The sequence below is a fragment of the Psittacula echo genome (assembly GCF_963264785.1).
Source record: "Psittacula echo genome assembly, chromosome: 1".
Taxonomy (NCBI): domain Eukaryota; kingdom Metazoa; phylum Chordata; class Aves; order Psittaciformes; family Psittacidae; genus Psittacula; species Psittacula echo.
In genome coordinates, this window is record NC_137735.1 from 84,164,442 (window position 1) to 84,181,115 (window position 16,674).

Sequence of the window (16,674 nt, forward strand, 5' to 3'; positions counted from 1 at the left end):
TACATCCACTGATCTCACAGATGGTCCTGGGTAAGAAAAAGAGGGGGGCAGGAGGGTGGCATGCATATCTTATGTCATACTGCAACACGTGTATTTCACACAAACTCATTCCAGCAGTAAGGTGGCTGCGTGTGAGGTCACAGAGCAAAAATAAAACTCACACAACCCCAATCCAGTGGGCAAAGCTAATACTCGTCAGTTCTTTCAACTTCCGTACAGCTCATCCTTTCATTTTAATTTCTATTGCATGTAAATGGAGATAAACCTCTCCTGAACCTGCTGAGCAATGCACAGTGGTGCTGTATGAGCAATGCACGGGATGCTGCATGAGCAATAGTTAGACTGAAAGAGTGCAGAACAATAAAACCTTTTTTGTAAGCAGGTGGACCATTATTCTCTTATAGCCCCATGAATTCCTTTTGTAGAAGAGCAGATTGATGTATGAGGAGCTGTAAGAAGAGAGCAACCTCAAAAATTCTTATTGAGACTTCAGAATACTGGATGGGACACTGCCAAAGCAGTCCCTTGCACTGCTAAAACCCAAGATAAATGAGTTCTTGAGACTCGTATCATTGTAGAAGCCTGGTCACCTGAATTTTGGTCATATATTAAAGCTCATACTATGTACTACATTAAGGTCTGGGTGCAAGACAAGTGCCAAGTGATTTACATGCTTAGATCCTGCTTTCCTCTCTGAAAGCATAATGAATTCAAAGCTGTTGTCAGACCAGATAGGACAGACTTCGGGCTATCTCTGTTCCAGACATTTTTCCTAGTAGCAAGATTGCTAGAGCCCTTATGCTGCCATTTCCTGAAGAATATTGGGTTTCTATTCTCAAAATTATGAGTCCACCCTGGGAGAGGTGGACAGTATCAGCAGAAAGCATGCTGTGGACTGGTTAGGATATGGGGAAGACTGGCAGCTGATGCTGCTTTGTCAGTCAGCCTGTTTATTATGAGGATGCTTTGGTCATTGCATGTTAGAGGAGGGTTTGTACTGCTAAGAAGAGGGAAGATTTATGCAAATCAGCCATCTAATTACAAAGTCATGTGAGATGGTGATGACAACTTCTTCTAGCAAGAGCTTCCAGAGGTTAACAGGGAGATGTTGGAGATGCAAGTTAGGTTTTGGGGAAGACACACAAGTCTTAACAGGCCTCAGCCAACAGGCCTATTCTTCAGAATCATTAGCAGGCAGTAGATATTGCAATATTGCTCCAGGGCATTACTGCTTCTCATGTTACCAAAGAATCTGCTAAGAAAGGTCTTTGCAAGCCTGCTTTCTCTCCACATACAAGATCTGGGTGCAGTACAGAATGTGGGATTATCTCATCACATTCACAGTGGTCATAAACCCCAAAACTGCCTTAAAAGTTTGATGTGCAATTGTGATACTTGAAGTTGACAAGAACTGTTAGTGCTGATTCCTCTGGCACTGCAGGAAGGAAGCTTGGCTCTGCAGTAGCACAAAGGGAGGGAGGTGTGTGTGTGCGCAGATGTGCACTTTGTAGGATTGGAACTGATGCACTCAACTGGAGGAAAAAGTCCTGCACGAGTAGGGCATCTGTAACATGGCTTTTCCTGTGGCTACAGGTGGACTTAAGCTTCTCTCCTTCTGAAGGCCTGCCTTCCTCTGATGCTCACTTGCTGTTCAGAGCCTCCCCGCACTCCCTCTGCGCTGTCCGTGCTGTGGACAAGAGCGTTCTCCTCATGAAGCCAGAAGCTGACCTGTCAGCCAGCTCTGTAAGTGCTTAGTCTGTGAATTAAGTCGGAACCTGGTCAGATTAACCCAGCGCTGGAGTAGAAACAGTGAACAGTCCCTCCTGTTAGTGCTGACTTAGGAGAGCTGCCCTATTCTGTTTCTCAGCTCCCTCTGCAGAAGGCAAAAAGATGAGAACTGGGCAACAGCTGTTTCTTAAGGGTTTTGTGTGACTGTAGGGATGGCAATTAGGAAGCTCTTTTAAGGTGAGTGCTCCTTTTGGCCAGAGACAAACACTGTTGTGTGTCTGATAATAATTCTTCAGTTACTCTTTCCAGCCATGGGTTAGTTTTCTTAGAGTAGTGTCTGAAAGTGTCAAGAGAATTTGTTCCTCTCATGCCAAGCATCAAATGACAATCCCTGAGCAGGGACAAAGAAATGCAGATGGGCTGGCCAGTGTAATTTTTTTACATATTTGAGCCATAATAACCAGAGTAACATGCTGTCCATAACAAAAGTGGCAGTATTTCCAAATCCGGATTTCTTTTCTGACTCCCAAATTCCTGTTGTTCCTACCACAAGGTTGGACCATGGCATTGTGGATGTATGTGCAGATGGTGTGACTGTTGTGGTGCTTGCATCTAACTACCTCAGTTATGTTTTGTGACAGTGGATACTGAAAATGCCTGACACCTTGGCTGTTTCTGCCTAGGTGTATAGCTTGCTACCAGTGACAGAATTGCATGACTATCAGCATGGTTCAGACGTGCTCTTGGAGGATCCCCTGGAGGATTGTGTACCTGTGAAGAAGATAGTTCTGGATGGGATCACCTATTCTCCAGTAGTGGAGATGAGTGAAGACGCTTACAGCATCCTAAAGGTATAGCCCTCTTGCATGGTTAGAGAGTGGAGTAGGAGAAGGACTAAGAATGCTTAGGCCGTCTATGACATGATGTGATGTAAGTAATATAATGTAATAAGGGAAGGGTTTCTGAATGATCTGTCACTAATTTTTATCCAGAGTCAAGTTCAGTGATAGTCATAAGCTTCACATGTCTTGCCAGTCTTGCTCCCCCTTGGTGGAAAAGGGATCAGTCTCAAAGTTTTGTTCAGACAGGGAAAGCTTCAAGGCTGACTTGAAATGAGGTTCTAATGGGAGGTAAATAATTCTGTGCCATTAGTATTACCTCAAATAAATCAGTATGTCCTTGAGCTTCATCGTAGCCACAGACATTTCTTTCTGGAGAGAAAACTGTGTCTACTCCCTGGCTCATCCTGACCCCTAGGCTGGAATTGGGCTAGAATCAGTGCCCTAGAAACAGAAAGGATGTATCCCTTGGCCTCTCTGAGCCACCCAGGCACCCGTCTCAAGGTCCAATCCACAGACAGTAACAGCTTCCCCTTTTGAGGCAGTAAAATGCTAGTGACAGGTCTGCTGTGTAGACCTAAACAGGAATCTGTAACAAAAAACCATGTTGGGTTTCTCTCTCATAGGGAATGGGTTTAAAAGTTTTCACAAATACCAGGGTGAGGAAACCTTGGTATTGCAGCACTGAGAGCTACGCGCCTGCAGGAGTCGGCTTTGGTGCACCTTCAGTCATGTCTGGAGCACCTATGCATGCAATGAGGATAAGCGGTAAAGGAATTGGGTTTTGTCATCACACCTATATTGACTAAGATCCTATCTGTATTTTGGGATGAATCCTGAAACAAGAGCTGGGGTTATGAACTGAATCCTTGGAAGCAGTACTGAATTTCAGTTTCTGTGTGAGTGTGAGGCTTATCTATTTTGCTGGGTTGTAAAGGGTTACAGACAAACTTTGATAACTCCACATTTGAATTCAGAAGAACCAGGTAGCTTTCAAAGACTGGCAGATCAGAAGTTGGGCTTTTTTTTAACCAAATTTCACCCCAAATTTAGAATATTTTATTAGGAATAATTTTTTTCATGTGAAATTTTTGTTTTAGTCAGAAAGTCTATTTTTGCCGCTCTCAAATTCCAGGTGCATGTTTTAGTTCGAGCATCTTCAGCCTAGTTCCTGAGTAGGCCATAGATTTGGCAGGGAGGTGTTTTTCTCAGTCACAGTGATCCTACAAAGAAACTGCAACAACGGGATGTTCCATTGCTAGCTGGCCTGGTAGGATGAAGAAGGATATCACATTAAGATGGCACCCAAAAGGGAAAAGGCTTCTTGCACAGATGGTCGTAGAATCACAGAATCATAGAATCATTGAATGGTTAGGTTTGGAAAGGACCTTAAGATCATCTAGTTCCAACCCCCCTGCCATGGGCAGGTATGCCTCACACTAGACCATGTCACCCAAGGCTCTGTCCAACCTGGCCTTGAATAACTCTTTGCTCTAACATCCTTGTTTTAACTTAATGAATTACTACCCCCCAAATTCTGAGATTCACTGGAGACCAGCAGGAAAAAATGGAAGGGTAGCTCCTCCGGCTGATAGGCTCTGACCCCAAAACTTCATTGCTGTTGGTACCAGTGCTCATTACAGCCACAGCAAACATCTGCTGCCAGCACAGCTCCTGATTGCCACATAGATTGCCACTTTCTCAGACCAAAGCATGATGATAATGTAGATCTCCCTTGTTTGGAATTATCAGAAGTTGATTTCTTTTCCATCTTACTAGATTCAGGCTCTCTGGCAGGTAGACTTTATCCCACATCAGCCACTCCTGAACTGCTGACAGAAACAGTGCGAAAGTATTTCCCAGAAACTTGGATTTGGATTTTAGTACCTATAAGGTGAGCACCTTGGGTTAGTTCCTTTTTAATAAAACTGTTTTTTTTAAGGTGAAAATATGAATTCTCACAGGTTTACCGAGCCTTTTCAATCCCTAAAAGTCCTTCCTTGTTTGCAGAGCTCACTTGGCAATCCTCTGAGATGAAGTTACCTTCAACCATGATTAGTTTTGTTCAAGGAGTAGTTGTGGGTCTGGAAGAAGATGGGATGGCCCGAACATTCACACAGGCAGTACTGTTCAGTAGGCAAAAAGGGGTACAGATAGTCACCAAAATGCCATCAAAATAATCTCTTTTTCCTTGCTGTCTGTCCTTCACCAGCTCTGAGGGAAATGCTGGTCTAGATGTACCCATCCCTGACACCATCACCGAGTGGAAAGCCAATGCATTCTGCACTTCAGCAGACACGGGCTTTGGCCTGTCCCCAACAGTGACCCTCAGAGCCTTCCAGCCCTTCTTTGTAGAGCTCACCGTGCCCTACTCTGTAGTGCGTGGTGAGTCCTTCACGCTGAAAGCCACCGTTTTCAACTACCTGACCACCTGCATCAGGGTAAGGAAGGTTTAAATCCTTCTCTGTACTTGTGTACCTTCTTGTACACCTCTTATCTCTGAATAGCCCTAGACCCCTAAAATTCTTATGTTATTCTTCCTATATACTCCAAATGCAGAACCCACAACTCCAGCTCTTTACTCCTTTGCTACTGCAGAAATAGCTAGTGCTATAGCTTCCTAGCTCCCTGTCTCCCATGATCACTGTTCCCTGATTGTGTCTCTCTCTGGCAGATCAGTGTGACTCTGGCTCAGTCTACTCATTTCCTGGCTACTCTGGTGGAAAAGGAGGAAGAATCTTATTGTCTCTGTGAGAATGGGAGGAAAACCGTGGCTTGGCTGGTGACTCCCAGATCTCTAGGTAAAGGTCTCAGTAAGCTGAAAACTGCAGGAAGGGTTTCTCTGTGCTGCTCTCCCCATTCAGCATCAGGTGTAAGAGCAACGTAGTTTCCTGGGAAGCACTGCAGCCAAGTCTCTGTCTCATCTGGTGTTATTTGGGAGGCACAGGCTGTTGGACTCCAAGGCTGTGTCTGGCAGTGCATGCAGTACAATCAAGCCTTATAGCCCATGCAGACTATCTTTGGAAGCCAGAAACATGGCTGGCCAGCAGGAATGCTCTCTCAGCTCCATTTTTCCCAGAGATTAGATGATTCCCCTTGGGATCTTCATACTTTGTTTTCACTGTTGTTGTTATGTCCTGTGGTAGGAGCTGTGGTGTACATGTGGGGTAGCAATGCGCTTAACAGCTTTGAGGCTGGTAAATCCCACCATTGTGGTGTACTAGGCTCTGGAAAAGGGTCACCTTTCAATGGCAATGCTGCTCATGTGCTCCAGGGTGGCTTCTGATATAAACAGCTATGTTGTTGTAAGAAAGAACCAGAGCCCAGGTATGATCAATGAGCCTGCAAGTTGAAACTCCAGGAAGCGGCAGTGACTTCTGTTGCCTGGCACTGCCCAGCAGGGCTGGCTAACTCCTGTCTCCTCCAGGGCAGGTGGAGTTCTCGGTGAGCACTGAGGCCCTGCAGAACAAGCAGCCCTGTGGAAACGCCATCGCGGAGACTCCTGAGAAAGGGAGAAAGGACACGGTCATCAGACAGCTGCTGGTGGAGGTATGTGGGCTACAGGAAGGCAGGACTGAGTTTTCCCACAGGCTGTAGGATATGTTGTAATGGAATTGGACAGGATGCTAGATAATCTCATCTAGGCTCCCTTTCCCATGAAAGATTGGACCAGATGATCTTTCAAGGTCACATCTAACCTGGGCTGGGCTATGATTCTATGCAATATGATGCATCATCTTTATACTTCGGCAGGGCTGCATGAAAACTGCAGCTTAATAATGCTGTGCAATGTGTCTTATAGTACTCTAAACTTTCCCTAACCCCTATTGTAGCAGGACTCATACTCCAATTCATCCTTCCCAACCTGCCACCTGTTTCAATACACCCTATTTACAGCCTCTCTCCTCCTCGTGAGACACCATCAACTGGTTTGCCAGTCAGCACATGCTGCCTCTCTGATACTGGAGTGGCCAAGCAAACTGCCTCTTAAGCAGAATGTTACACAGTTCGGGTTTGATACCACAGTCTGTCACCAGGATGAAGGTGGGGGATTCACAAGCACCTATGCAAATTCAATGCCTGTAGACAAATCCCCTCAAAACTCCAGATTTTATAAAAGTCATTGAAAATGTGTTAAAATTTTACTACTTCTCTGTTTCCTGTAGCAATAAGAGTCACTGATGCTATGTGGTACAGGAGGAACTATTATGTGGGAGTACTGCGTATAGGAAAATGCTAATTTATTATACTGGGTGTGTTCATCTGGCAGGTAGATTCTATGTTCTTAGGTTTTCTCTGTATCATAAAACCCCCTAATGTTTGCACACCGTGTGGTATGGTATCTGTATATTTGTTGCCAGACATTATCATCTTCCCTTTCTACTACTAACTGGCATGTTTATTTTTCCTAAGGCATCTGCAGCATTATGATAAATAGCACTGCAGACATCTCTTCAGGACAGCCCTCTAGAGCTACTGTGTGCTTTTGCTAACAACAGCACTTGCTGTAATGCTGCAGTCCTTTTGTTACAAGGATGTTAAGTGTCTTTTACTGTGTACAATAGTTGCAGGTCACCAATGTGATAGTCCTGCAGTGTTCTCCTCTCCTTTTTCTGTCCTTACTCCATGTATAACACCAGTCTATTAGGATCATATTTCTTTTACTTGCTTAAATTATTATTTCAGAGCTCTGTATTTCAGAGAGTGTTTGTGACTGCCCCTCCTTCTTCAGTTCACTCGCTTTTCACGTATCCCCTTGTCCTTGTTAAGGATTCCTCTGTTTATCTGTATTTCCTGTTTCACTAACTTCTCTTGTTTTCCTTCATCTCATCCAAGCCTGAAGGAGTTGAGAAGGAAATGGCCCATAACTCTGTGCTCTGTGTAAAAGGTAAAACCCGCTCTCCTCACCCTCTCCATTAGTTCCTGTGTGGTTTGATGGGTGGGACATGCCTGGAGGAGGAAGGTAATGCTGCCTCTACCATATTCTAGATAGGCTGATATTTTTAGGTAATCAAAACATGCCCCATCAGTTGGAAGCCTGAGAAATAAGACAGAAGAAAGCCTTAGAGAATGGACCATCCTACCTAAGCATCAGAGGATGAGCTAGGACTCATGAAAGTTTAGCATGAAAGTTTGCATCCCTATTCTCTTATGTGCAGACACTGGATTAGAAGTGCCATTTTCTATTTTCTAGTGTGCCCAGGCAAAAACTGTGAGGACAAAATCTACATGCCTAACAATGGCTGGGTGTGATTTGTTACAGAGATTGCCTTAGAGCCAGGGAAAAATGGAGTGACTGAAGTAAAATACTTTGTAATAGGAAGTGTTCTTGTTTCATTGAGGCTCCCTTCCCTTCCATTTCTTGGGACTGCACTGAAGCTATCTGGGTCTTGTTTCTCTTTCAGGAGTGCCTGTGAAAGAGAATTTTTTCCTTCTGCTACCCTCAAATGTGGTACAAGACTCAGGAAGAGCATATTTCTCAGTGCTGGGTGAGTGATCAGCCTGGCAGAAGAACCACATGGTGTTCCTGCCCTTCTGTTTTGGCCTCCTACCTCACTGCTTTTGCTCCTGCTGTCCAACACACCTCACTCCTGTCTTTCATCACTTTCAGTTGTGCTTTTTCTTTCCCCTTTCTGCATGTCGTTTTGTTCAGGGTTCTCTGCCAGTACTCTAACTTTTCTCTCATTTTCCTCTTTTTATCCACTGTTCTGTGTTTTCTTCCATGATCTTTATCAATCCAGATTTTCTTTTGTTCTTCTCTGAATCTCCTGCTTCTCTTGTTCCATAGCTCCCTCTGATTATGATAGCCAGCCCTGAGTATTGTCAATACCCCTCTGGAATCTCCTGCTCTCCAGGTGACATCATGGGCACTGCCATGCAGAACCTCCACCAACTCCTCCAGATGCCATTTGGCTGTGGGGAGCAGAACATGGTCCTGTTTGCACCCAACATCTACGTCCTGGACTATCTGAACAAGACAGGGCAGCTGAGTGAGGAGGTCAAATCCAAGGCCACTGGATACTTAGTGAGCGGTGAGCACATAGAGTCTGTTTTATTTCTGCTTTGGCTTTTTTCCAGATCCTGCCTGTAGTGGTTCTGTCAAATGATGGCCAGATGTGGAAAGAGAGCTTCTTCATGCATAGATGGTCTCTGCTGTATGCCCAAGAAGGCCCTCTACTGCTTTTTCCTTTATTATTTTCTTTTGCTTAAGCATTAGAGTACCTGATCACTGCACACACTTTTCTCTGCTCCTTAATTGGGTTGCAATGGAGTGCACAGTTGTCAGGTGAGCTGCTAACAGTTACTGGTCAGTTGTTATTAATATGTCCTGCCTTCCTCCTGAAGGAGTGCATGGAGGTGGGGATGTACCAGTACTTCTTATTGACTAGCATGGGACTGACCTATCCTCTCTGCCTTTGCTGATACACCTTTTTTTCTGTTTTCCCATCCCTCAGCAGACTTCCTCTGGCATCTGAATCTTGCTTTAACCCACCATTGCAGGTTATCAGAGGCAGCTGAACTACAAGCACCCAGATGGCTCTTACAGTACCTTTGGACCACGTTATGGCCAACCAGGGAACACCTGGTGAGATTTCAATGTTGCCTATGCCTTCCCTGTATGCTTCTCTTTCTCATCTATACATTTATAATAAATGCTGCATGACAATAAATTGGAAATGCTGTTGTAGATCAGCAGACTTTCCAGATCTGGTGTGGTCCCTGTGCTGCCTCCTACTTGATGAAATAGGTTGCACCATCCAGTTATGTATCTAAAGCACATCCTTCCACCAGCAGCTCTGAGGACGATGACAGACAAGAATGTCTGTCAGAATAATGGAAATGGAGATAAACTGGGGAGGAAGGGAGCAGGGATTTCACATCCCAACTGAGGAAGGCTGAAGAGTTGCAGTGGCAGCTCTTCTAGACTAGCATCTGCTGAGAAGGCTGCTGGGAAAGATGTTTCCATATAAGTGAAAAAGATGATAAGCCAAGAGCAGTGCTGTATTTTTTTTCAAGAGCTTTTGTGTTACTAAGCAAAGACAGCCTTGAGAAGCATGTGTGTTGCCAGTGTGACTGACTGCAAAGTTTTGAGTTACTCCAGCATATCGTTGCCATGCATTTTCAATTTTAGGTAAGGGTAAGAATGAAAGACTTCATCACCTTTTGTTACTTTTACTTTCTGAAATGGTACATGGCTCGTGCCAGCACGTTGACTGCACCAACAGGCAACCAACGTGCCAACACCTGCCTGCTTCTGCTCCATAACTGCTTGTAACAACTCTAGCAAAAACTCTTTTAACATGGTTTTGTTTTGTTTTACTGTGGAGTTCTGGGAAACCCATGAGGCATGGATTTCTAGGACAAGAGTCCTGCACTAGAGACCAGACCATGAGCTAGCAGGGACTTAATTACTCTTCCATGTCATTTCGAGTATTACTGTTATGCAGATGTTTAGCTGTCATGCAATTCCCTACTTTTTCCAAAGAGATATTTTTTTAGACACAGATCAACAACCACTGTCCTTCAACACAAAGGGATCACAAGATTTTATGATATAAGGGAGGAACAAGAAATCAAGGTGGGAACAGGTTTTTTTGACAGATACTTTTAGAGGTGAAGATATAATATATATTTTCTCTGACTAACTCGCCCATATTTCCCCAGGCATTCTTTCTTTCTCCAGACATATGATGTGCACGTGAGGCCTGTCACCTGAGACACACAATAAGCCTGCTCAAGCCCTTTCACTGCTTTCTGCCTTTCAGGCTCACAGCCTTTGTCCTCAAGTCCTTTGCCCAGGCCCGGCCTCATATCTTCATAGATGAGAAGCACATCCAGGATGCTTTGGTCTGGCTGTCATACAAACAGAAGGAGAATGGCTGTTTCCGCAGTTCTGGCACACTCCTGAACAATGCTATGAAGGTAACATGTCTAATTCGTTGGCTTTCCTTATAAGGATAGAACTTGACCAAAAGTCAGATGGGTCCATTTGAGCTTTTTGAACATACAGGCAGATGGGAAATTCCCAAGTCAACGGCAAGTACTAGGAAGCCAAATGCCATTCTGTATGATTGTCACAATAGAAGGAAAATGAAGGCTAATCTGCACTTTTAAAGTGGTATTGGTACATTCACATTAGCTGCAATGGGGAGGAGGCAAGCTAAGGGTCTAAAATGCAAAATAAAGTATTCCTGCTGGATTGGGAGAAAAGATAGACGATGAGAAGCTAGGTGGGGTCAGCATCTAACTCTGTGTTTCCCTGCAGGGTGGAGTGGACAATGAGGTCTCGCTGACGGCATACATCACTATTGCATTGCTGGAGATTCCTCTGCCTGTAACTGTACGTGGCTGCACCCTAATTTGCACCAGAATTTGTTCCAGATTGGAAAAAGGACTTAGTTGTTAACCTCTAGTGATATAAGCATTTTATGCTGATAATTTGGGTATTTCTGAAATGTGTGTACCATAAATGCTCCTAGACATCATCCTGGTAGTCCCCTCCTCAAAGTTCACAGGAATGCTGTGCTGTTAGTAAGGCAAAAACCTCATTTGTCCAAAGCCAACTAATCACTGCTTATGTCTCCCCAGCACTCTGTGGTCCGTAACGCCCTGTTCTGCCTGGAAATGGCAGCAGGTGAGAAAGAAAACCACGTGTACACCAAGGCACTGATGGCATACGCCTTCGCCCTCGCAGGGAAGGAGGAAAAGAGGAAGGCCTTGCTCACCTCACTTGAAAGGGAAGCCGTGAAAAAGGGTGAGTACTTCCTGGTGGGAAATCTCTTTCACTGGCATTACATCATCCCTTGAAGTGTCTGCAAGTGTCTGTCAAGGCCTGGTCACGTTCCTTGGGTTGTTCTGCCTCACAGAGCTTGTCACTCTCAAACCCTGGCTTCTCCACTTCTAAAAGGGAAGGAGTGTCATCATTCTTAGGTCCCTGGTTTCTCCAGGTGCCCAAGTCTGTGTGAACTTGGAGTCTAGGACAAAGAGGTACCCAGCCTGAGGACTGAGCCTCAGCAGTCTCAGCCTAGTTGCAGCAAGCGAGGAGCTGTCTCACCCTTCCCACTTCATCCTATGTGGCAGATGCATGCTGGAGGCTGGAGGCTCTGTCCTCCCAACTGGACTGGCAGCAGGTCAAGAACTCCCTTGCAGTAACTACTACTAATTGCTTGTTGTCTTGTCTCCATGCTCCCTGCCTCCTGTGAAGATGGGTCTGTTCACTGGCAGCGGCCTGGGAAAGAGCCAGAGGTTGTTCTCCCATCCTATCGCTCCCGGGCTCCCTCTGCTGAAGTGGAGATGACGTCCTACGTGCTCCTTGCTCACCTCACCATGCAGCCGGCACCTTCCCAGGAGGAGCTGTCATTCGCAGCTCTCATTGCAAAGTGGATCAGCGCTCAGCAGAACCCCAACGGGGGCTTCTCCTCCACCCAGGTGAGCTGCTTCCTTCTGGCCACCTCACACCTCAGTGTCAGAAGGTGGGAAGTGTCAGAGACCCAGGTGGGAGAACACTAGCGTTTGCCGGGGCTGGCAGCAGCTGTAGGCCTGCAGTATCTCCCTGCATATCTATCATGGTTGCCAGTCTGCCAAGAGGCTAAGAGGCAGGAAGTGCCTCTGGGAATGACTGATGCCTTGATTCATGTCCTGGTTTTCTTGATGCATTGGGGCAGAACGTTAGGGACACAAGGGACATGTGTCTGTCCCTTTGGAGGGGGCTCCCACTGCAATTGGTCTGTGCCTATGAAGTTGCTGCTTCACCCTGTGGCGAGTGATGGAGGCTCTGCAGAGCTCTGTGCCAGGTTGCTCAGGCAATACACAGCTGCTGTGCAGAGGGCAAAGGAAGAGAACAGAAACATGTGAAAGGTGCTCTTTTCCTCTGTCTTTTCTGCTGAAAACTGGAGGAAGTGAAGAATGGAGAGGAGGGTGCCCCCCAGCAGCAAAGGGCAGGCTGCAGGAGGACAGGCTGTGGACGGGCCAATGGCATCCGCCTGGGTGCTGGGACCCATCTCTTTCAGGACACGGTGGTGGCTCTCCAAGCCTTGTCCCTGTACGGAGCTGTCACCTATGCCAAGAGCGGAGCAGCTTCCAAAGTGACCCTGCGATCTGGAGAGGACTTCCAGCAAGATTTCCAAGTGGATCCCAGCAACCGGCTGCTGCTGCAGCGCGTGCCCCTGCCCCGGGTGCCTGGGGAGTACAGCACGGAGGTGTCTGGCGAAGGATGCGTCTACGTGCAGGTGAGGGTGATGTGGGCCTGTGGCGCCCTGGCAGGGCAGCCCCTGGCCAGGCAGGAGCCAGACACAGGGGAGAAGGAACCGGGGGAGAGGAGAAATGGGAGGGAAGGCTCTGGGAGAGGCAAGAGGAGAAGAGCAGAGGTATATAGAGGAGAAAAAGCAAGAGTAAAGGAGGGAAGGATCCTCAGTGTGGGGGAGCTGTGAGAAGGGGAGAAGTGAGGAAGCTGCATGGGCAGGGGATGGTCTCTCTCATGTGTTGAGCACGCACACAGGCTCACTCAGAGCCGTTGGCTCTCCCTTAGACAAGCCTGAGGTACAACGTGCAGCCCTCGCAGGAGGATGCCCCCTTCATGCTTCATGTGTACACATTCCCGGAGACATGTGCAGACTCCAAGGCTCACAAGGTCTTTGACATCGGCATAAATGTCAGGTGAGTCTGTGTTTTGGTCTGAGCCTTCCTGAGAGGCTGTGGGAGCTGGAGGTCTGGTGAGCTGGTCTGGGAGCCCTGGAGGGGCAAGGCATCTTGGGGAAGCAGGGTGGGAAGCAGCTGGGCTGGGATGAGAGGCTACAGAGGAAGGACGTGTCCTGCAGTGGTGGAACTATGTGGGCAGCCCAGGGCTGGGCTACTGAGAGCGTGTGTAGATGGCTGGGAGAGCCTGGCACAGCTGGAGAAGTAGGTGCTGGATTGCCAGGACATGATGGGGTGCCAAGTGCAATGGAAAAGGTGTAAGCGCCTCCAGCTTTGACTTGTGGTGCCCTGTGCCTTTGTTGCTTGCTTCCTTAGTTACACTGGGGAGCGCAATGGCTCCAACATGGTGATTGTGGATGTGAAGATGCTGTCGGGATTCATCCCTGTGAAGTCCTCTGTGAGGAAGGTAGGAGCCTGCTTGTCAAAGAATCCAGCTTCTTATCTTCAAGACACCTTCCAAGTATCTGTAGCAATCTAGAGGGCTTCAGGGTTTGAATCAGCTTGATCTCAGCATTGACATCTGCACACTTGCTGTGAACAGTGCTCTTTTCGTACCTGGTGTAAGGTCAGCAGAATGGGAGACAGTGAGGAATGTAGGAAAAACAGACTAATGACTTATGATTTCGTTTGGTTTTGTTGTCTGGTGATTGTTATCGTAGTGTTCCTAAAGTCGTGTCTGTGCACAGGACATTTATAAGAAGTGCTGTTTCCTTTGTCCCTCTGCTTATTTGACAACCTTTTCGCATTTTAACTTTTTAGGGTTTTGTGTCACTGTTTGAGGTGCTGAGCAGATGCATGGTCTGGAAAGTAAAAGTGATTGTAAGATCCTCTAGGACTAGCAAGCAGAAGGAATGGATTTGCATTGAATCATTCTATCACTGTGCTTGAACCAATGCTCAGTTCCTGCTGGAGCCAGGCCATATTTGCTCAGCCAGACTGGCAAAAGGAAGGCCTGGGGACCCAGGAGGCTGTTCCATGCTGCTGACTTAGTTCCCTGAATACCCCAATATTTCATCCATAGTACATACCATCCATAGGGCTGGGCAAAGGGCACAGAGAGACCACCTTCAATGCAGTAACATCTTGATCTTCTTTCTTCAGCTGGGAGGCCAGCCCCTTATTGAACGCACAGAGATCAGTACCAACCATGTCCTAGTGTATGTGGAAAAGGTGAGAATCTGTCTGGGGTGAGGATGTGTCAGAAATGCAGGCATTGAGAAATTTGGCCACACAGGTCAAAAGATCTGGGACTCTAAACTACCGTAGCTCTGATAATAGGACTGAATCTCATTGACTTTTGCTGATCCTTCAGTCTTATTGGTACTTTCCTCCAGCCTCCGCAGGCTCTCCCTCCACCCGCACACCGCACACAGCCTGGTCCCTGACCTCCCCACCAGCCAGAGCCTCCCGCACTGTGGGGAAAGGCCCCAGGGTTTCCCCTGGCCCCTCAGCCCACAGCCTCCAAACCCGCAGGGTCCAGAGGACAGTGAGGGAGCCTGCAGGCAGTGCGCAGGGATCGGGGAGCCCAGGGCAGTCCGGAGACACCCTGAGCCTCCCCCACTTCCCTTCGCTTCCCTTCCCTTCCCCAGCTGAGCAGCGAGACCCTCAGCTTCTCCTTCACGGTGGAGCGGGACATCCCTGTGCAGGGCCTGAAGCCGGCTCAGGTGAAGGTCTACGACTACTACGAGACAGGTGAGTGCAGGGCCGGAGTGCCCGTGGGAGTGAGGACGGGCAGTCGGATGCACGGAGGGGCACAGGGGCTGTGGGGACCCACAGGGGCCCCTGGCCTGGGCTCTTTCCCTGCCCTGCACTGCCTGAGCAATCTGAGCACAGGGGGGCCCCGAGGGCTGGAGGCCACAACCCTGCCCTCCCCCCTCTTCTCCTCTCCTCCTGCCCCGGCAGGCCCCAGAGAACACTGTGGGGGTCATGTCTGCTGTGCAGCCGTCCTGCCCCGAGGGACAGGGCAGAGGAAGCATCCCTCCAGCCCTCCCAGGCGGTGGCAGCAGCCTGCTGTGTGGCCTGGGACAAAGGTCTCTCTGGTACCCATCCCTCTGACAGCCCCCTCTTGCCCTTCCCTTCTCTTTTCCAGATGAGTTTGCCACACGGGAGTACAGCGCTCCCTGCGCCACAGGTAAGGTGCACAGTAACAACTGAGAAGTTCCAGCGTGGACTATCGCAGGTTGTCTCGAGTAAGAGTTTTTGCAGATCTTTGGTTTCCTCAGTCTGTGTATCCTCTCAGCAAGTCTCCAGGCATGCCTCAGTACAGACATGAAAAACAATGCTGCCACCTAATGTCCTGTCTGAGATGGGATACAGCTTTCGTCTTGTTTCACGAGAAAAGGAATGCCAGTGTTGCTGCCTTCATTTGCACAGAGGCACTTGTTTTTTCCTCTGTGTGTGTATCACATTGTACAAGTAAGACTGAAACCTCCCTTGAGGCAGAACACCACACTCTGCCTTTTGTGTCTCTGTCATTTTCAGGGCCAAATTTGCCACACTGCAGATATAGAAGGGTATTGAGGAATTATCTTTCAAACATCTTGGTGAAATTTTGACATTATTCATGTCTTTGGTAGGAACCTTTCAAGCTCTGCCCTGGGTTATTTTTTTGCCTTCTTTTGGGGAATCTAGGTGCTGAGAGAGAATGTGTACTAGAATACCTCATACATCTTCAGGATAAATCTGCCTCCGCTCTCTGTAGCATGGATATCTTGAACGTTCCTAGCCATTCCCATTCTGTTATTTGTCTGCAACTAGGCAGTTTAGATGAAGCAGTTTCCCAGATTTTAACAGGGCTTGAAGTCATATAGCCACCAGAACACAGAGATGTACACTGCTTCACCAGGATGCTTATCTCACTCTGTCTTTTTCCCAACTCCAGCCGGGACTGAACAGGGAAATGCCTGAAAAGCACATCTTGTCCGAGTCTTGCTGGATCGGCTCCTATCACTCCTCCCAGAAGATCTTGTTGAGGGGAACACTTCAACCGCAAAAAGAAAGTAACACTATAAATAAATTAAGTCTTGATTCTCATCAAATGCCTCTGGCCTTATCTTTTATTACTCTGTCTTGTCTCTTGTCCTATCCATAGCTCAGACTGTATAATGGCTTGAGATAAAAATCCAGAGCCACCCATGGAAAGATGGTGGTTGGCCACTCCTGAGGAATGCCAAAAGGCATTTTGGCAGTGAGGACGTTTTTATCCATACTCGCCAGTTCTCCAGGAAGAGAGGAAATCCTACCTGGTCCATTATGCCCTGGAATTTTGGCTCCCTGCCTCTAAAACTCAGTATTTTCTGCAAGATAATCCTTGGACATAAGCCTCTGATTACTATCACCTTTGACCCCTTTGAAATCACTGCTATGAGGTGGAAGGACAGTGTGAATCTGTCCAATCTCAGGCCAGATAGAA

At 47.3% G+C, this 16,674-nt stretch overlaps 1 protein-coding gene across 1 annotated transcript in view; it reads left to right on the top strand.

Annotated features, from left to right (window-relative positions):
* A2M (alpha-2-macroglobulin) overlaps nt 1-16,674 on the top strand; it is a gene marked incomplete at both ends in the record, with an annotated part of 30,726 nt that overhangs the window by 13,151 nt on the left and 901 nt on the right. Inside the window, 21 exons of the mRNA XM_080639498.1 lie at nt 1,594-1,743; nt 2,412-2,579; nt 3,194-3,335; nt 4,353-4,461; nt 4,780-5,008; nt 5,242-5,368; nt 5,995-6,116; nt 7,404-7,455; nt 7,973-8,056; nt 8,423-8,599; nt 9,069-9,153; nt 10,334-10,490; nt 10,834-10,908; nt 11,157-11,322; nt 11,773-11,996; nt 12,578-12,796; nt 13,096-13,223; nt 13,578-13,668; nt 14,364-14,432; nt 14,852-14,954; nt 15,352-15,393. Coding sequence (XP_080495624.1) covers nt 1,594-1,743; nt 2,412-2,579; nt 3,194-3,335; nt 4,353-4,461; nt 4,780-5,008; nt 5,242-5,368; nt 5,995-6,116; nt 7,404-7,455; nt 7,973-8,056; nt 8,423-8,599; nt 9,069-9,153; nt 10,334-10,490; nt 10,834-10,908; nt 11,157-11,322; nt 11,773-11,996; nt 12,578-12,796; nt 13,096-13,223; nt 13,578-13,668; nt 14,364-14,432; nt 14,852-14,954; nt 15,352-15,393 — 2,719 coding nt within the window. The remainder of the gene's footprint in view (nt 1-1,593; nt 1,744-2,411; nt 2,580-3,193; nt 3,336-4,352; nt 4,462-4,779; nt 5,009-5,241; nt 5,369-5,994; nt 6,117-7,403; nt 7,456-7,972; nt 8,057-8,422; nt 8,600-9,068; nt 9,154-10,333; nt 10,491-10,833; nt 10,909-11,156; nt 11,323-11,772; nt 11,997-12,577; nt 12,797-13,095; nt 13,224-13,577; nt 13,669-14,363; nt 14,433-14,851; nt 14,955-15,351; nt 15,394-16,674) is intronic.